Source organism: Euleptes europaea, chromosome 17 (genome assembly GCF_029931775.1).
Source record: "Euleptes europaea isolate rEulEur1 chromosome 17, rEulEur1.hap1, whole genome shotgun sequence".
NCBI lineage: Eukaryota > Metazoa > Chordata > Lepidosauria > Squamata > Sphaerodactylidae > Euleptes > Euleptes europaea.
The window spans coordinates 41247389-41268115 of record NC_079328.1 but is presented as its reverse complement, the minus strand read 5'-3'; the positions used below and the strand labels follow the sequence as shown (position 1 = coordinate 41268115).

Sequence of the window (20727 nt, the reverse complement as noted above, 5' to 3'; positions counted from 1 at the left end):
ACTCCACGTTTACAGGTAACAGCACCACAGGTTCATGAAGGCACAACTCCTATTTCTTCAAAGCTTGCATGGATTTCAGATTGGGAGTATCAGAGCAGCAGGAACACATGAAGCTGCCTTATGTTGAATCAGGTCCATCAAAGCCAATACTTTGACTTGCAGTGGCTCTCTGGGGTCTCTGTCAGATTGTTTAACTGGAAAAGCCAGGGATAGAACCTGGGATCGTCTGCATGCCAAGCACTGAGCCACTGCCCCTCCCAGCAAAAGGCAAAGCATCTCCTGGGAGTGTTTGTGGGATCTGTTAAGACATCTTTCCAGTAGCACCTTTACAGGGCACCGTTTGGATGCATTATTCTATGGAAACAACTTGGAGCCAGTTCAGGCAGGGCAGCGGCGGCACGGTGGATGCTTGCCCACAGCTGCGTCCTGAGGCATTTTGAAAAGGTTGGGAAGTAGAGATCAGAACAGAGGTGATGGGTAAAGGGGCCATGGAAAATGACCACGTCATCTATCCCAAGTGATGGAGCGGGATAAAGAAAAAGAAGAAGAGTTGGTTTTTATATGCCAACTTTCTCTACCACTTAAGGGAGACTCAAATTGGCTTACAATCACCTTCCCTTCCCCTCCCCACAACAGACATCCTGTGAGGTAGGTGGGGCAGAGAGAGTGTGACTAGCCCAAGGTCACCCAGCTGGCTTCATGTGGAGGAGTGGGGAATCAAACCCAATTCTCCAGATCAGAGTCCACTGCTTCAAACCACTGCTCTTAACCACTATACCACACTGGGTCCCTGTGATAATGCCCTGTGACCTCTGGATAGCTTGTCCTTGAGAACGCCTCTCTTCATATACTTGAGGTCCCAGTCTTTTTGGGGTAGAGAAGGCACTGCTTAGCTCGAATCAAATCACGGTGGGGTTCAGGAAGGTGGTGGCTTCTTAGGAATATCTGGCCCACAGTTGTTAACAGTTTCAGAAGATAAAACACAGGCTGCGCTCACTGTCTGGTTGCCACCAGTCTACAGACTTGGCTAAGGATGTAGAAGAAGAAGAGTTGGTTTTTATATGCCAACTTTCTCTGCCACTTAAGGAAGAATCAAACCAGCTTACATTCACCTTCCCTTCCCCTCCCCACAACAGACATCCTGTGAGGTAGGTGAAGTTGAGAGAATGAGACTTGCCCAAGGTCACCCAGCTGGCTTGGGAAACCAACCCCATTCACCAGATTAGCCTCAGCCGCTCATGTGGAGAAGTGAAGAATCAAACCCGGTTCTCCAGATCAGACTCCACTGCTCATAACCACAGGGTCCCGTTGCTCATTCTCAGCATTGAACGCCAGAACCCGAACTCTGCCTATTTATTTTAGCGAGAGACCCGAAAACATATGCAAATCTAAAAACCGTGAGACGTGGGCAATGGCTCTTTTAGCGGGCAACCTTCCAAGTCAGGGAGCTGGCAAGAGTTTGAAATTGGCAGGAAAATGTACAAAGGCACACAAACCTTCTCCTTCTGTCACTTCCGAGCGATCTGGCTTCGTCTCCTTGTGCTGGCCTTCCGCCACTTTCACCGCTACGGCTCGGCAAACGGCTCCAAATTTGCGATCCAGAGAGCGCACGCCTGCCTCGCGGGTGTACCTAGCCCAAAGAAGCCATGAGGTTCCCCTTCTGATACGGATCTAATGGACATTTATCTGGATTCGCCACTGCTCTATTAACTGCACGTGGGGTTTTTTTCTCTCTTTTAAAAACAATTTGGCTATTTATTTCAGCACATAGAACGATTTTACCTGTGAAGGCTCTAACAGCCGTAATAAAGCAGTATCCGTGGCTCAGAATCTACCGAGGGGGGGGGGAATAAGATTGAGAGGCAATCGATACTGAAGTGGAGCCTAACAACAGCCCCATGGAAGCATAGAAGAGTTTAGTTGTCTCCATTTAAATAACCTGACAATCTTAAAATAGAAAAAGATTGGATGAGTTTCTGGGAAAGGGTGGAATAAAATATCCTGTATGCAGCCCGAAGCTCTCTGCTGACAATCAGGGTTTTAATTCTCTCTCTTACCTGCCAGTGGAAGAAAGAAACAGCATAGTCCCTTCTTTCTGGAACCCCGTTTCCCTCTTCCACAAACCGAAACAGAATGGCCCCCTTCCCAAATGGCCAAATCCAGAAGCCATTCTGTCTAGCGCCAACGTATTTCCAGTACCCTCCCGGAATACCCTTCACCCCCCCCCCCAATTGACGGCTCAGTTAGGAGACAACTATACTCCTCAGCCGTATTTTGCTTTGTTAACGTTGCAGTATTGGAAATCAATCGAAGATCCAGGAAGACCCGAGAGCAGCTGTGTGAATTAACAGCCCCCCCTGCCCTCCCCCTGAATATTATTCTGCTTGGTTAGTCATGGGGAGGGATAAAAACATCGCCAGACCCTGCAGCCCAGTCCCCAAGCGCTGCAAATCCTACTCATTTACCCCTCCCCGACCCATCCGCCCCCAGCTTCCGAGATTTCATTAGGCATTATTCAATATACTTTCAAGCTCCCTCCCCGCCCCTCGACCCTAAGGACTAGAAGGATGCACTGAATACATATGAGATGCACAGGCTCCCTTTCCTATCGACCGTTACTCATGCCAAATACAGATGGGCTTTCTCCAGAGCTCGCTTCAACACTATACCTTCTGCCATTTTAGGTGGAAGGTTTCAACATTTACCTGTGGAGCAGAGGTGCTGCCCGTGTTCACCCAATGCAGTTGAATCAATATCGCACAGAGTACTGCATTGTGAATTGTACTCTGATGTTGGAACAAGTGCTATTTCCTCTCTGCTACCTCGGTTTAAGTGTCTGAACTATTTTTCAGGGTTTACGGAGTTAGACCCGATTAACTGCTAGAGCGGTTCCTCAGCGGAACAGGCTTCCTCGGGAGGTGACGGGCTCTCCTTCCCTGGAGGTTTTGAAGCAGAGGCTAGATGGCCATCTGTCAGCAATGCTGATTCTATGAGCTTAGGCAGATCACAAGAGGGAGGGCATCTTGGCCATCTTCTGGGCATGGAGTAGGGGGTCACTGGGTATGTGTGAGGGAGGTAGTTGTGAGTTTCCTACATTGTGCAGGGGGGTTGGACTAGGTGGCCCTGGTGGTTCCTTCCAACTCTTACGATTTTACGAAAGACTTACTTGAAGATAAGGAGGCTTCAGTATCTTATGTAATGGCAAAATTTTGTTATCTTAGTTATCCTTCGGCTTTTTAACTAATCAGGGTATGTATTTAGCTCACGGTTGTATACAATCCTTTTATTATGGAAGACTGCTTGTATTTTATATTTTGCTGGTCTTTGACCGTAACAATAAATATATCTGAGACACACACGCCTGCAGAGCTCCGGCCTGTCACGCCAGGTGGAACATGGCACCTAAAAGGACTGTGCTATGAATCCGCAAGCCTCCAGTTTGAATCTCATTACCGTGAACTCAACGGGGGCTTCAAGCCAGCTGTTCATCCTTCCCTCGATCTGACCTATTGCAATGGGGGAATTCACCTACGGCAGGGGTGGGGAACGTCAGGCCCAGGGGCCATATAAGGCCTGCGAAATCATTTGGTCTGGCCCTTCATGGGTCCTGGCAGATCTCTAGCTCAGAAGGATGCTGCCCTGCCTGAATCTCTTGGGCCCAGCTAGGGACAGCAGAGCTCAAAAGTGAGTCGCTCTACGTGGCAGACACTCGGAGCCGTCTCTGGCCGTGCCTCTTGGCTAAATGTTTGACCAAATATAGTAGGCTAATTTTTAAGTTGATAATTTTGCATGGCCCGTGAATGATGTTATAAATATCCAAATGGCCCTTGGCAGAAAAAAGGTTCCCCACCCCTGACCTACGGGGTTGCTGAAAAGATGACAAGGTGCTACCGTTGCATTCGCCATTCAAAACGTTCCACATATCGGGGAGAGGGGTTGTGGATCCGGCAACTTCCTTCCACTGGGTGAGGAGTCTTGCTTTTTAGAAAGGAGCAGGCGGATCCAATCCTGTGAATTGCTCCGAGCGGTCAAAACAGCTACGTCAGTGCTAAGGATTGTCAGGTTGGTTACAAAGATCTTTTTCTACCCGGTTCTTTCTGATTTCACCTCCTCACGCTCTAGTCACCACCCTAGGTGGCTTTTGTCTACCTGGGTCTCACCAGTCTCTGGTGTAGCCTTTTTTTCTTTCTTTTTTTGGGGGGGCGGTCCTCTCTCTTTCGCCAGAGGAAAAGCTGGTAGATACACCCCATCAGTATCATCAGCACCTACAGCCCCGGATGCATTTACACATTCTTTTTGACGAGTTGTTGCTGATGAATAATAATTCAGAATTCTAAAAGACTACTCTTTCAGGAAGCCGCTCCCCACCCTCAAAAGTGGCAAAGAATTTAAAGGGTAGCCAAATTTTACCGAGTGATGATGGCCAGAGTCGCTTCCGGGGGGATCTGAATCTGCTGGGGAGTCAAGCCATGCTGCTCCAGCTGTTTTGGGATCAAGTGTCGATGCGCAATTTCCATCTTCTCTTCTTGGGTGTATCCTTTAAAAAAAAAGTGCTTGGACATCTTTTATGTACTTTACTGATATCCTGCTTTTCTCCCCAATGGGGACCCAAAACTACTTTCGTCATGGTGTAGTGGTTAAAAGTGGCAGATTCTAATCTGGTCAATTGGGGTGGTTTCCCCACACCTCCACATGAAGCCTGCTGGGTGACTTTGGGCTAGTCACAGTTCTCTCTCAGCCCCACCTACTTCACAAGGTGTCTGTTGTAGGGAGGGGAAGGGAAGGCTCCTCAAAGATAGAGAAAAAGTGGGGTATAAAAACCAGCTTTTCTTCTTCTCTCCCATTTTATCCTCACAACAACCCTGTGAGGCAGGTCAGGCTCAAAGTGTGTGACTGCCCAAGGTCAACCGGCAGGCTTCCATGGCAGAGGATTCAGACCCGAGTCTTCCACTACGACATACCGGTGAAGTTCTGTGTGGGAATGTAAAGCTAACTTTCATTGTTGTGAAAAGACAGTAATGTTTTAACCACAGGGCAGAGGGAGTAGGGGGTCACTGGGGGTGTGTGGGAGGGGGGAGGTAGTTGTGAAAATCCTGCATTGTGCAGGGGGTTGGACTAGATGACCATGGTGGTCCCTTCAAACTCTAGGATTCTATGATTCTATGAGACAGGGAGAGAGGGGACAAGATACATGGGCGGGGCCATGTCTTGACTGGTATGGCCTTCCACTCTGAATGCCCAGTGGTATCAAAGTCAACTCCTGGTCCCACCCCAAGCAAGGAGCTCAGGGAGCAGGAAATACCTTTCTCGGAGATTCTGGAATGCAGCACAAATAACTTAGTTTGTGCCAAGTCTGAAACTGCCACAGGTCATCCGTATACAAACAGTGGATAGCAAAAGAGAAACACGTAGCCAACATGAGTGATGTTGCTAGAATTTGGTCCGCAGTGCTTGCTTAGGCAGCACATATACTAAAATTGGAATGACACAGAGAAGATTTGAATTTGGTCTGGGGACACCAGGGTTCCAATCATGAAGCTCCCTGAAGGAGGATGGGCCAGTCCCTCCTTCTCAAACTAGGCTACCTCACAGGCTGTGGTGAGAGCAAAAAATGGGATTCCCTCATCCATGTATGCTACCCTGAGCTCCTTAAAGAAAGAGTGGGGTATAAGCGGGAGGAATCAAAGAACCACTGAGTTTGAATTGTTCTACATATGCAGGCCGTTGCAACTACATCTGGCCACTGCAGCAGACAATGCCAGATGGCTATCACAAACAAGAAAGAGGAGTTGGTTTTTATATGCCAACTTTCTCTAAGGAGTCTCAAGCCAGCTTACAATCACCTTCCCTTCCCCTCCCCACAACAGACATCCTGTGAGGTAGGTGAGGCTGAGAAAGCTGTGACTATCCCAAGGTCACCCAGCTGGCTTCGTGTGTAGGAGTGGGGAAACTAACCCGGTTCACGAGATTAGCCTCCACCGCTCATGTGGAGGAGTGGGTAGTACAACCCGGTTCTCCAGATTTATTCAATTTTTTTATTTCGATTTATTATTATTACGGCATTAGCCAGAAAAGATACAAACCTTGTCAATAAAACCGATTACATGATAAAATAATCTCTTTGTACAAAATACAGATAAAATTATATCAGTTAAAATGCACTTTATTAACACTAATATCCTTTTCCCAGCGGATTTTAATTGCTGCAGAGCAATACTTGGCTACCTTCAAATAACACTGAAAGTCTCCCTCCCATAAGAGGAATTTAATTTTCTCTTCCTCCGAACTGGATGAGTTCTCCAGATCAGACTCCACTGCTCCAAACTACCGCTCTTAACCACTACATCACGCTGGCTCCCCACCAGGACCTTCTTACCCACCACAGCCAATCTATCGGCATTAGTTCTCCATTACCTGGAACCTGAATGATCTCCATTCTGTCCAGCAAAGCAGGGGGAATGGTCGCCATGGTGTTGGCGGTGGCTATGAAAAGGACCTGCGACAAGTCGAACGCAACGTTCAGGTAGTGATCTGTGAAGCTGTGATTTTGTTCCGGATCTAAGACCTTGAAGGGGGGGTGGAAGCAGATACAAAGAGAAGGGTTTTAATCTTGCAAATGTAATTCCCTTTTTAAAAAATGAAGACAATTTCCATATGTGGCCCACTGTACAGGTCAAAAGACGTACAAGGGAAGCCAACCCAGGGCTAAGGTACAGTTTTCTGAAAAATCTTAACACTCCATAAAAGTGGATGGGGGTGACCCCCCCATGCAAAGTAAAAAAAAAATGACATTCAGGAGAAATACAAAATGCTCATCCAATCCAAAATGGTGTCCAATGTTGCATGGCCTCAGGAGGTGTTGCCAAGATGGCATCAGGCAGACAGGTACCAGCCCCTGTTGTCAAAGATTCATGAGCATTCCCTTTCAGAATGACCAACAGCCCCATTCACATGAGAGCCAGCGTGGTGTCATGGTTAAGAGAGGTGGTTTGGAGCGGTGGACTCTGATCTGGAGAACCGGGTTTGATTCCCCCCTCCTCCACATGAGCGGCAGAGGCTAATCTGGTGAATGGGGTTGGTTTCCCCACCCCTCCGCATGAAGCCAGCTGGGTGATCTTAGGCTAGTCACAGCTCTCTTAGAGCTCTCTCACCCCACCGACCTCACAGGGTGTCTGTTGTGGGGAGGAGAAGGGAAGGTGATTGTAAGCCGCTTTGATTCTTCCTTAAGTTGTAGAGAAAATTGGCATATAAAAACCAACTCTTCTTCTTGTGGGGAGAGGGAAAACGGGGACGAGCACGGGTGAGGATAACGAAGGAGGGGAGCAGGGGCAAAGTTGGAAGAAGAGGGGGTGGAGATAAGGAGCCAGCTGAGAGGGGGAAGGAATGGGATTTCCCTTCCCCTGGATGTTGTCAGGGTTAAAGCAACCAGTGCAAGAAAAGAACCACTTCTAGCTAGATATAAAGCACAAGCAAGAGGTCTGGCAAACTCAAAAGCCTGCATACCATTTTGTGTTGTTTTTGGTTGGTAAGGTATGACGTCACTTTTTGTTTGAGGATTTTGCTGTGGACCAACGCAGCTGGACGCTTCCTTTGTCTGCGGCTAGAAACGTATCTTACGTCTAACGGCCTCCTTTTCCTTGCTACAGCTCTAAATGCTCCTAGAAAACTGATTTCTTAAAAAAAAAAAAAAAAAAAACGGAAAGCCACGTCTACAGAATCCTTAATGTAAACCTGAAACGAACGAGCGGATTCTGCGCTTTCCTTCAGCGCTTTTACTCCTTGCTGTTAGATCAAACTTGCTCGGAGGAGACACGCTGAGTTCCCTTCCTGCAGGGGACCTGGCAGAATGAGGCTTTCCTTCCTTTAACTACTGACTTCTCACATGGGAGAGCAGAGGCAGGAAGGGAGCAGAAGCTGAACAGTTCTCCAATCTGCTGCAGAGGTTTCTAAATCTAGTTTGTTTGTTTGTTTTTAAGTAGGACAGACGCATGGCGCCCTGCATCAGACAAACAATAGAAAATCACTACCCTCTTCTGTTGAATGTGCTTATAGGGTTATCCAACCTGCTTTAAATCTATGTCCGCTGCATTTCAGTGCACCTGGAAGGAGCTATTATGATCACAAAACATGCTCGCTGTAAACCCTTTATGGTAAGCAGTTCTGCGTGTGTTGCTGTGCATTTGTGTATTGGGTAAACACTCGCCTTTTAAAGAAAGGTGTATGAACACTCAGCTGTCTTTGGAAAGTTGAACATAAGAAAGGCCCTGCTGGATCAGACCAAGGCCCATCAAGTCCAGCAGTCTGTTCACACAGTGCCCAACCAGGTGCCTCTAGGAAGCCCCCAAACAAGACGACTGCAGAAGCATTGTCCTGCCTGTGTTCCACAGCACCTAAGATAACAGGTATGCTCCTCTGATCCTGGAGAGAATAGGGATGCATCATCTTGCACGTTCTGCCCAGAGGCAGAAACTGAACCAAGTGAAACCCCAAAGCTGAGAAAGTTCACAGATGCTCTTTTCCATAACAGAGAGGTGTGATGAAATGCACCACTTATGCATCTCGAACCACAACAGAGAAGTTATCATCTAACAAATATAAGCGGGGGAGGGGGGGAGAAGTCACACTTAATATGAGTTTGGGCACTTGCACGTAGCAAGGTTTGGGCAGTTTGTTTTCATTTATTTTTAATTAAAGGTACTGTAAGAGGGAAAAGCCCTGACTTGGATAGCCCAGGCTAGCTTGCTCCTGCCAGATCTGAGACGCTAAGCACGGTTGGCTGTAGTTAGTAACTGGATTAGTAACTGGGACACCAATTGGGAGATTAGTAATTGGGAGACCACCAAGGAAGTTCAGGGTTGCTACGCAGGCAATGGCAAACCACCTCTGTTCGTCTCTTGCCTTGAAAACCCAATGAAGAAGAGTTGGTTTTTATATGCTGACTTTCTCTACCACTTAAGGGAGAATAAAGCCGGTTTACAACCACCTTCCCTTCCCCACAACAGACACCCTGTGAGGTAGGTGAGGCTGAGAGAGCTCTAAGAGAGCTGTGACTAGCCCAAGGTCACCCAGCTGGCTTCATTGTAGGAGTGGGGAAACAAACCCGGTTCACCAGATTAGCTTCTGCCGCTCATGTGGAGGAGTGGGAGAATCAAGCCCAGTTCTCCAGATCAGAGTCCACCGCTCCAAACCAGCGCTCTTAACCACTACACCATGCTGGCTCTCAATGGGGTCAACCATAACTCATCTGCCACTTAATGGCCCTTTTCACCACCACCGAAAGGGAAAAATTATAAGTTGCCACTGAAGCGTGCTGACAGGACGTTATGAGGCTAGCATGTTGGCAAGCTACCCTGGCACCTTGCCCGCCCAGCCAAGCAATCCCTGCCAAATGCCCTCTGTTTTCATACCAACTGACGCTTGTTTATGATACTCACAATGGATCCAGGTAATGTGTTTTCAACAGCTAGGTATGCCTTTGAACGCCTGAAGCTGCCTTACACTGAACCAGACCCTTGGTCCATTCAAAGTCAGTATTGTCTACTCAGACCAGCAGCGGCTCTCCAGGTTCTCAGGCAGAGGTGTTTCACATCTTGCCTGGGCCCTTTAACTGGAAATGCTGGGGATTGAACCCGGGACCTTCTGCATGCCAAGCAGATGCTCTACCACTGAGCCTCGGCCCTTCTTGGTGTTTGCTATATACACAACCTGGAGATACTTGGGCAAGATTGAAGCCACACTGCACTAGTTTATTCCAGACTTGCAGACTGACACTCACGCGGTTGATTATGGCAACTCAAGGTTTTTCCTGGGTAAGCAACAGATTTCTCATCCCCTATTCAATTCCTGAGTGAATCTTTGCTGTTAAAATATGCGCGATTTGAGCACTTGGAAGTTCCTACCTTTTATTATTTATCGACTTCATTTATACCCCGCCTTTCTCCCCAACGGGAACCCAAACAGACTTATGTTGTTCTCCTCTCCTCCAGTTGTATCCTCACCACAGCCCAGCCAGGTAGGTGAGGCTGAGAGTGTGGGACTGGCCCAAGGTCACCCAGGGAGCTTCTATGCCAGAGTGGGGATTTGAACCTGAGCCTCTCAGATCTTAGTCTGACACACTGACCACTAAACCACAGTCTCTCATATTCTATTAGGGTGATTATGGCTTTTTAGGATAGGGCAATGAGAAGGTACGAGGGGGAAACTGTCCTGCATTTGTCGCTGGATAATATATACAAGATGTGCTCAAGCCCTGAAACAGCTGTTGGGTTGGCCAATGGTTGGGAGCCAGCGTGGTGTAGTGGTTAGGAGAGGTGGACTCTTAATCTGGAGAACTGGGTTTGATTCCCCACTCCTCCACATGAGTGCCAAACTCTAATCTGGTGAACCAGGTTGGTTTCCCCTCTCCTCCACATGCAGCCTGCTGGGTGACCTTGGGCTGGTCACAGTCCTCTCAGAACTCTCTCAGCCCCACCTACTTCACAGGGTATCTCTTGTGGGGAAGGGAAGGTGATTGTAAGCTGCTTTGAGACTCCCTTAAAGGTAGAGAAAAGTGCATTAGCCATTCTAAGCATTAGCCATTCTAAGCATCTGATCAGAGAATGAACGGCTGTCATCCGTGGGCGAGGATGTAGAAGCGTCGCCCACTACATCATCCAGTGGGGAATGATTAGAGTAAGTATCAGAGCCCAGCTCTGAATAATACGACCTAGACCCTTGCTCTGAGTCGGTGTCGCTGTCCTGATTTGAAAAATGTGGCTCTCTCCGAGGAGCAGAGGGTTGAGTTGGGGCCTGGGTCGGTGCCGGAGGCCATGGAACCGATGGCATCTGAGGAGGGAACCACTGCGGGTACATTCCATAAGTTGGCCACTGTTGTTGTGATACTGAAGGAGGCCACTGGGGTTGCTGTTGAGACGGCCATTGTGGAGGCCACCAGGGTTGTGGAGGTTGAGGCTGCTGAGTCGGAACCGAAGGACCCGGAGCCGAAGAAGATGCCACTTGCGTCGGAACCAAGGTATCTGTCCCTTCAATCTGTAGGGCGTCCCCGATGGAGAGGTCAGGGAGGTCCAGTTCCGACTCGGAATCGAGCCCTACAATGGGTGCGGGCGTCCGAGGGGGAGGGGGTGTAGAGAGTCCCTCCATCAGCACTGATTCAGCCGAAGTCGAAACCGAGGGCTTCGGAGCCGAGAGTTGGGAAATCTTGGGACCGCGTCCCTCGACGCTCTGACCCTCCAAGTGCTTGGTCTTAGCCTTTGCTTTCTTATGCGTCGGTTCCCATGACGTCTTCTTACGCGTCGGTTCCGAAGCTGATCTCCTCTCCTTAGTTTCAGAGGACCGAGATGACTTTCTCTTCGAACTCGAGGTCGGAACCGAGCGGACGGAACCGACAGACTCGGCCCTGGGGGCATGCTCTCGCGCGGCCGATTGAGACGACGCTGGCAAATCGGAGCAGGTAAGGGCTTTCTTGTACAACGCAGCCTGCAGATGCGCAGCCCTATTAGAGCGAGCTGTTGGCGTGAACTGTACACAAATTTTGCAGGAGCCCACCTTGTGCCCTTCACCCAGACATAGGACACAAAGGGCATGGTCATCAGTTTTTGACATCTTAGAGTTGCATTGGGAGCATCTCTTAAACAGGGCGGTTTGCGCCATCACCGCAGCCGCGGTAAAAAGATATTTAGGAATAAAAGACTCACGATACAGTTAGTAGTTATGAAGAAGAGCGAAGCTTTGATGAACCTTCCTTACAGGCGGCAAAGAAAGAACTGAGGGATAGGGGGCGCCGACCTCCGACGTTGCGTCACTTTGGTGGGAAGGCGCGCGCATGCGTGGAGGAGTCGGCGCCCCCTATCGTGTAACTAGAAGCTATAGAAATCTTCCGATGGCTGGCCTGCGCGTGCGCAGTCCCAATGTGGGACTGCACAGAAGACCGAAGACGAACCAACTCTTCTTCTTCTAACTAGTGAGGCCCAGGGACCTGCACGGGGGCCCCACCAACCTATTTGCTCTCACCAGGAAATGGGAGATTTTCCCCAAAGGCCCCCAAATGATCTCCCAGTTCCTGGGCTGAGATATTCTGGAGGATGCAAAGCAGACACTCTGGCTCCCTTAAGTTCAGAGAAGCGGCAGTGGCACTCTTAGTGGCCAAGCCACTGGAAGGCATCTTGCCCAGGGCTCCCCCACCTAACTGGGAGACACCCCTGCCCCTACTCCTTTTTGCGAACAAGGTCCACAAGAGGAGAGTGGACAATACCCAAGTGAATGGAGAAGGTCAAGGGCCGTAGCATCTGCTTGGCATGAAGCCCAGGTTCAACCTCCGGCATCTCCAGTTAAAGGGACTAGGCAAGTAGGTGATGTGAAAGACCTCTGCCTGAGACCCTGGAGAGCCGCTGCTGGTCTGAGTAGACAATAATGACTTTGATGGACCAAGGGTCTGATTCAGCAGAAGGCAGCTTCATGTGTTCATATTGGGGAGGGGCTGTGGCTCAGTGGAAGAGCATCTGCTTGGCATGCAGAAGGTCCCAGGTTCAATCCCCAGCATCTCGTTAAAGGGACTAGGCAAGTAGGTAATGCAAAAGACCTCTGCCTGAGACCCTGGAGAGCCGCTGCTGGTCTGAGTAGACAATACTGACTTTGATGGACCAAGAGCCTGATTCAGTAGAAGGCAGTTTCATGTGTGTCTGAGTAGACAATACTGACTTTGATGGACCAAGGGTCTGATTCAGTATAAGGTAGCTTCATGTGTTCACTACACAGTCCAAAGATCAACTATCCGTGTCTTTTTAACGGTGTTAAGACTTTCAAACCAAGGGGAAAAATATTACAAAATTCTCACTTAAGATTTTTCAACGACCAGAAACATCCACTAAAACAGCAAAAGAGGGCCAGTTCATGTAGCACAGAGGAAGTAGCAGCATTCCATCAGAGAAGTAAACAAGCTTGACTTGACGCGTGATGTTTCTAGGTACAGAGGTTCAAAAATGACTCATGAAGATAATATTTTTTTTGGGGGGGGGGGGAACCGAGGAAAACAATTTCCCAGAAAGAATCCGCGCTGTTGCTTGAACTCGTAAAGAAGTTCTGACTTGAAGGACCAGGGCTGCTGCTTGAAAAAACAAAAAGCGCAGGGCACAGAACAGAAAACCCTGCCCTGAACACAACAACAAAAACTGCTTTTAATGAGAGGGTGTGGCTCTATTAAAGAGGAGTTCCAGCATGCCTGGAGCTGTACGCTTTCCATTTTGACCGAAGTGCCCGCTCGCTGATCTTGGGACGCTTGCGAGTGTGATGCACAATTCTTGCATTGCTGTGCGCTGTCCTTGCTGGACCCTCTTGTCAGGTCGCCTGAAACCGACATTCTGTTGGGCATGGGCTTAAAACAATCCATTTGCAAGGCTGATTAGGCGCTCACACAGCTCAACTTTAACCCCATTCAAGGGACGCCGGGACACTTGGAGCAGGAAGGGACGAACACCTCTGATGTTCATACGTGGCATAAGAAGCCTCTGCTTGGCATGAAGAAGGCCCCAGGTTCAATCCCCGGCATCGCCAGTTAAAGGGACGAGGCAGGTAGGTGATGTGAAAGACCTCTGCCTGAGACCCTGGAGAGCCACTGCCGGTCAGAGTAGTTGATGGACCAAGAGTCTGATTCAAATTCAAATTTGTTAACACGGTCGACTGACCAATCACGTGTCAACACAACAAAAATTCCAGACTCAATAGTTTTGCACTGCAGAATCACAGACTGCCCGTACATATAAAGGTATAAGATCAATAAAAGCAACCCCTGGTGAAAATGATCATCTTAAAATTGATAAAATTGTAAAATATTCTAACAATCATTTTCTGATAAAGTTCTGCGTATTGTAATAGCAACGGCGCAGAACTTGGCAGTTTGGAGCGTAAGCTGGGGGTCAAGGGTCTGATTCAGTACAAGGCAATTTCATGTCTTCAACAGATTCTACTCTGGGGTGACTTTCACACTCACTGCCCAAGGATCCACATGTGCCCTTGTGCCCTGTAAAAGAGATAACATGCGACGTCAGCAGTACGTGTGCAATTCACGTGGGGGAACAGGACCCCGTTCTCATCACGAGTTCTCTCACACGTTCAGAGATAAACAGGTCCCGTATGTACAGGATCTACAGCCAGCGAACACACGAAGTCATCTCCCGGTTGTATTACAATGCTAGGTGGATGGCCTAAAACAAAGCCCGGATGTGTACAAAAGCAAGAAATCCCTCCCTCTTTACGCAAACCTTGATAATACAAGGCATCCGAGTGACCCAAAGGCAACAGCATCTGAAACGCCACCTGCGCAGGGTTCCTGCTTCTCATAACCTGAACCAAAATGATGAGGGGGCTAGAGCAACTACCCTATGAGGAGTGGCTAAAACGCTTAGGGCTGTTCAGCCTGGAAAGAAGGCAGTTAAGGGGAGACATGATAGAGGTCTATAAAATTATGCATGGTATGGGGAAGGGACAGGGAGAAGCTTTTCTCCCTCTCTCATAATACTAGAAACGCGGGGTCATCTGCTGAAGCTGGAGGGTGAGAGACTCAAAACAGATAAAAGTATTTCTTCACACAACGCATAGTTAAATTGTGGAACTCCCTGCCCCAGGATGTGGTGATGGCTGCCAACTTGGAAAGCTTGAAGAGGGGAGTGGACATGTTCATGGAAGAGAGGGCTATTCATGGCTACTAGTCAAAATGGATACTAGTCATGATGCACACCTATTCTTGCCAGGATCAGATAAGCATGCCAAATATATTAGGTGCTGTGGAACACAGGCAGGATGGTGCTGCTGCGTCTTGTTGGTGGGCTTCCTAAAGGCACCTGGTTGGCCACTGTGTGAACAGACTGCTGGACTTGATGGGCCTTGGTCTGATCCAGCAGGGCCTTTCTTATGTTCTGATGTTCTTATAAACATTTATTTATTTTATTTATTTTTAATTATTTTTCAAATTTATAACCCGCCCTCCCTGGCCAAGGCCAGGCTCATGGTGGAACAGCAACCCATATTTGCTGCTCATGCAACACCCGTCAAAACCAACCCTGGAATTATTCTGGTGCTCTCCCTTCCCACATTACTAGCACTACTAGCGACGGGACTCCCGCGATGCCCAGGCAATTGCACTCAGCTGTCAACAGAACGTATCCTTTTCCCATTAGGGCCTGAACAGCGTCCCTTTTGTTTGGCAGTTTAAATTACGGCCCAGAACCGTGCTGGTAATTAAAATTAGACGTCTCTCTCTCACACACACACACCCATGCTCACACAGAGAATCCGAACACTTGTCGAGAAGAAAAAGCCATCTCAAGTAGCTTACAAATTACTGTAACTTTTTTAAAAAGTTGAAAACTGAGGGGGGGGGAGGGATCCGAGAGAAGGAGACACGAACCATCAATCGAAAGTGATTTTCAAGGGGAGCTTACTGGGTCACACTAGCTCTTTTGAAACCTCCCATGTAGCTCTGATACATTTCTGCTATAAAAAAGTAGTTTCTGCTATCAAGGGAAAGTCTTAAGAGAGCCAGCGTGGTGTTGTGGTTAAGAGCGGCTGACTCTAGTCTGGAGAAGCGGGTTCGATTCCCCACTCCTCCATATGAAGCCTGCTGGATGACCATGGGCCAGTCACAGTTCTCTCAGAACTCTCTCAGCCCCACCAACCTTACAAGGTGCCTGTTGTGGCGAGGGGAAAGGGAAGGCAATTTTAAGCTGCTTTGAGACTCCTTTCAATAGAGAAAAGCAGGGTATAAAACCCAACTCTTCTTCTAAATTGTGAAAAGTGGCTTTTGGATTTCAACAATTAAGACCATGAACCGTCATCTTTCCCAGGGGGAAAAAGGCTTTCCCCTCTGTTTCAGGAAGGCCTGAAACAGCTTTACTCCTCCTCAATCCCCTGCTCCCATCACTTTTACCCTTTCTGTTTTTTGAGAACAGGGGTCTTTTTGAGAATAACGGTGCTATTCAACTGGTATCCCATTAAATTCAGGAAATCTTTCAACAAAACACAGCACTTTCCAAGATCGAGGTTGAACTTCCACAACCCAGAAAGATGATTGATCAGAGTGCAGAGGTTAGATGAGGAACAGTGGGACCTGGGTTCAAATCCAATGCTCACCCATTAAGCTCATTTTATTGAACACATGAACACATGAAGCTGCCTTATACTGAATCAGACCCATCAAAGTCAGTATTGTCTACCCAGACCGGCAGTGGCTCTCCAGGGTCTCAGGCAGAGGTCTTTCACTTCACCTACTTGCCTGGTTCCTTTAAATGGAGATGCCAGGGATTGAACCTAGGACCTTCTGCATGCCAAGCAGATGTCCTACCACTGAGCCACAGCTCCTCCCCTTGCATGTTGCATGAGAACCTTGAAACAGTCACACACCACCTTCTCTTTCAGCCCAACCTACCACACAGGGCTGTTAGGAGGGCAAAAGGGAGGATGGGAGCATGGACCTGTGTGTGCTAGCCCACGGTTCTTGGAAGAACGCTGGAAGACAAAGGCCAACAAAAATGAGCTCCTCTTCATTCAACACTTGCTTATTGCTCCCCTTCCAAAATATGCAGGGCCGGCATCTTTGCAGACATTTCATGGCCTGCCTGCGTATTTTTGCTTGATTCCCCTGCCTGAGAATGCTCTCCAGCAAGCACTTGGATCCTTTTCTGTCTCCTCCGACCTTCAACAGGGGTCATCTAAATATAGAACAAATGTTCCCTTGTTGACGAACAGTAACTGGAAATAGGAAGACATTCTGCTCCGCTCAAGCAAAAAACGCGCCCCGGCCCACCATCTGGACGATCCAGATATCCAATTCTGGAAGGGGGGGGGGAACAAAAAAACTCTGCCTTTTGCCTACAAAATACAGGGGGCGGGAAAACATTTCTTCCCTTTCAAGTGGGTCCCCAGCCTCGCTGAGACAATTTCCTGAACCTTTCTCAGCTTTGTCACAACGGCCTGAAATACTTCTTCGGCTCCGCGCAAGGCCAACATCTCTAAGGCTCACTTCTAAGCGTTCCGGACGCTGGTGCCTAGGAAATGGGAAATTCCTCCTCGGCTCTGGAATACGAGCTCATTCCCCAGCGTGAAATATTTCAACAGGACTTAAAACAAATGCTTGAGCCTAGGTGAACCCGCTCGGGGAAGGAGGCCAGAAAGAAATTAACCCAAGGACGCCTACTGACAACAACCAAAAAAACCCCCTAATGACCTAAAAAGGGATCTCAGAGATTACAATCCCCAAACCCAGCATGGACCAGGCTCTGAACGGAACATTTTCCCTTTCACAGTGGCTGTGGCTCAGTGGAAGAGCATCTGCTTGGCATGCAGAAGGACCCAGGTTCAATCCCTGGCATCTCCAGTTAAAGGGAGTAGGAAGGTAGGTGATGTGAAAGACCTCAGCCTGAGACCATGGAGAGCCGCTGCCAGTCTTAGTAGACAATACTGACTTCGATGGACCAAAGGTCTGATTCCGTATAAGGCAGCTTCATGTGTTCAATAGGGTTGCAAGCTCTGGGTTGTGAAATTCCTGGATATTTTAGAGGGGGTAGCCTGGGGAGGGTGGGGGTTTGGGGAGGGGAGAGACCTCAATAGGGTATAATGCCATAGAGCTCGCCTTCCAAAGTAGCCGTTTTCTCCAGGGGAGCCAATCTCTTTAACCTGGAGACCAGTTGTAATTTTGAGAGATCTCCATCCCCCACCTGGAGACTGGCAACTCAATCTGACAGACTTCCAGAGCCATTACCTTCCAGGGTGATTCCAAGGTACACACATCTGGCCTAGTCTTGCCTCACTGAAAACAATCCTGTATTGAGAGGACGGCCACAAGACTCTGAGATACTGCAAGGAGAGGGATTCCTTTGCAACACGGTTGCCAGTACAAAATACATGCTAAGCTACCAGAACAGTGGGACTCTTCCCCCGCCACCCGACTTCCTTCCTCTTGTTGTGAGATATAAATAAAAAATGCAATTTTCCTGAGAGAACGTCAGCCCCTTGGTAAATAAGACTAAGGTCCAGCAGCTGTCCAAGTCCTTTCATTTTGTTTTTTTGTTTTTTTAATTCCGCCTACAATACAAAATTAGCTATCAATCTCAAAATGCCCCAAAGCATCTCCAGTATCATTGTAACTGGTTATTTTTTTCTAAATCCATGGCCAAACGAGCCAATTTATTAACGGATTTAAATATGAGAACCCATGTGGTGTAGTGGTTAGAGTGTCGGACTAGGATTCGGCAGACCCAGGTGCGAATTCCTACTCCGCCATGGAAGTTTGCTGAGTGACCGTGGGCCTGCCACACCCTCTCAGCATGACCTACCTCACAGGGTTGTTGTGAGGAGAAAATGTGGGGAGAGGAGAATGATGTAAGCCACTTGGGGAGAAGGTAGTGGTATAAATTAAGTTAATAATAAATATTTATATCCTTCTTTTATCCATCTAAGAGGACCCAGGACAGCTCACATGAATGATGGAAAAATGACTTTCCTTGGTTTCTCAAGCAATACAGACACATTGTGGGCTATCCAGGGTTGCCCCTGATTCTGGGTGTAAAACATACAGGCAGTCAATACTTTTGAAATGCAAGAAACTAATGCAGCTTTCAGAGTAAAGCGGCAATTGCTAAAAAGCAAATGTAACAGTAGAAACAACCAACATCACCGTTGCAAAATTACAATAACATGACAACCACGGCCGCAATGGGATCTCTCTGGAAGCTCGCCCAAGAGTGGCCGCCGGTTTCTTGCGATGTCGTCAAGCTTCCCTGACACACCCAGCCGGCCCATTTGGAGCTGCAGCCAATCGGGAGCAAGGGGACCGGCGATACCTGCCGAGCCACCAGAATCTGTGTGGGGGGGATGCATTGGCAGACCATACGTTATGCATCTCGGCTCCTAAGCATTAAAAACCCCTTGCTGTTTACTGACAAACAAGATGCGGAAGCACTAGTGGCAATTGGCCTCTTTCGTTCAATGTTATCTCCACCTCCGAAATCCAGACTGTCCCCCGAAGCCCAGAACAAGAGCGCTGGCTTAGAAGCAAGCGTCACAGGCAACCAGGAAGCAGCGTGCGCCCTTCCTTACCTCGAGCAGAGCTGCTGCCGGGTCTCCCTGCAGGCTCTTCCCGAGCTTGTCGACCTCATCGAGCAGGAACACGGGATTGTTAACCCCGACGGTCTTCAAGCCGTTGATTATTCGCCCCGGCATGCTGCCCACGTAGGTGCGCCTGGAAGAAGCAAGCAAGAACTGAAAGACGGACCGCAGCAAAACCGAAAGACCACGACGCAACCCTGGAAGCAAGCAATTTTTAGGTACCCTTTTGTGATACTGTGAAAATTAAACATTTAAAAGAAGAAGAGTTGGTTTTTATATCATCATCATCATCATCATTCCTTTACTGGCATAAAAACATAATACAAAAAGGGTACAAAAGGAATGGAGATATTAAAAAGTACCCTTTATGGCATAGTTAAAAGACAGTTACATCAAACAGCGCTGTTTGTTGATACTGCCATCTAATTAACCGTTTGGCGGGCTTTTATATGCCGACTTCCTCTACCACTTAAGGGAGAATCAAACCGGCTTACAATCACCTTCCCTTCCCCTCCCCACCACAGACACCCTGTGAGGTGGGTGGGGCTGAGAGAGTGTGACTAGCCCAAGGTCACCGAGCTGGCTTCATGTGCAGGACTGGGGAATCAAACCCAGTTCACCAGATTAGCGTCCACTGCTCATGTGGAGGAGAGGGGTATCAATCCCAGTTCTCCAGATCAGAGTCCACCGCTCCAAACCACTGCTCTTAACCACTACACCACGCTTGTAGGGGTATTGCCTAAATAAGCACAGAGGTAAAGCGGGGGCACATGGAACATTTTTTAAAGTATCTGAGAACCATGGAAATTGCTTTTTGATCAGTCATACGGATTTATGAAGATGCATTCCTATGCCGAGTTAGAGGATCGGGAGATCCAGTACTGTCTGTTCCAAAGGCAGAGCTTCTTCTTTTCCAGCCCATTAACTTTTAAAATGGACATGTCGGGGACCAAACCTGTCTGCTCACACACACCACCGAGCTATATGGTGCCTCTACGTCATCCTGAAACATCACTCCATAAACACATGCTTGTTTTAAAGGCCAAGATCCTCCCAACAACAAACAATGGAGTGGAGGTCCTATCATTCCCCAACAGTTACTTACATATTAATTGCTGGAGAACTCTGGCCATTGAAAACACGCTCACGTTACTGATGGTGGAAGATGTCCCTTTTGCTATTTAACCTTACAGACCAACACAATTTTGGGGGCATAAGCTTTTGAGAGTCAAAGCTCCCTTTGACAGATACTGTATCTGACGAAGTGAGCTCAGACTCTCCAAAGTTTATACCCCCAAAATTGTGTTAAACTCTGTGCCACTGGACTCAAATCTAGCTCTTCCACTAGACCAGTGGTTCCCAAACATTTCGGGCCACCGCTCCCTTGGTTCCACAAACAACCCCAGCGCCACCTACCCTATCCTATGAAAAGCATTATTCAAAATAGGAGTTTGCATGACTCACTAAAGAAGATAATAACAATAAAATTTCAAAACAGTAACAATTAACTGCACATCTATTCAAAATCAAATTAAAACTTTTTGGTTGAAATTTATTCAACGAAACTGATGAACTTGATGGTACCAAGCTCTTCAAAGTCTGGGGGAGGGGAATTCTGATAGTTTACACCAA

General features: G+C 48.1%; 1 protein-coding gene across 1 annotated transcript in view; it reads right to left on the bottom strand.

Moving 5' to 3' along the window:
• LONP2 (lon peptidase 2, peroxisomal) overlaps positions 1 to 20727 on the bottom strand; it is a 54016-nt gene that overhangs the window by 17895 nt on the left and 15394 nt on the right. The window contains exons 8-11 of the mRNA XM_056862770.1: positions 19087 to 19228; positions 6415 to 6565; positions 4411 to 4537; positions 1497 to 1630 (exon numbers count right to left, since the gene is read on the bottom strand). Coding sequence (XP_056718748.1) covers positions 1497 to 1630; positions 4411 to 4537; positions 6415 to 6565; positions 19087 to 19228 — 554 coding nt within the window. The remainder of the gene's footprint in view (positions 1 to 1496; positions 1631 to 4410; positions 4538 to 6414; positions 6566 to 19086; positions 19229 to 20727) is intronic.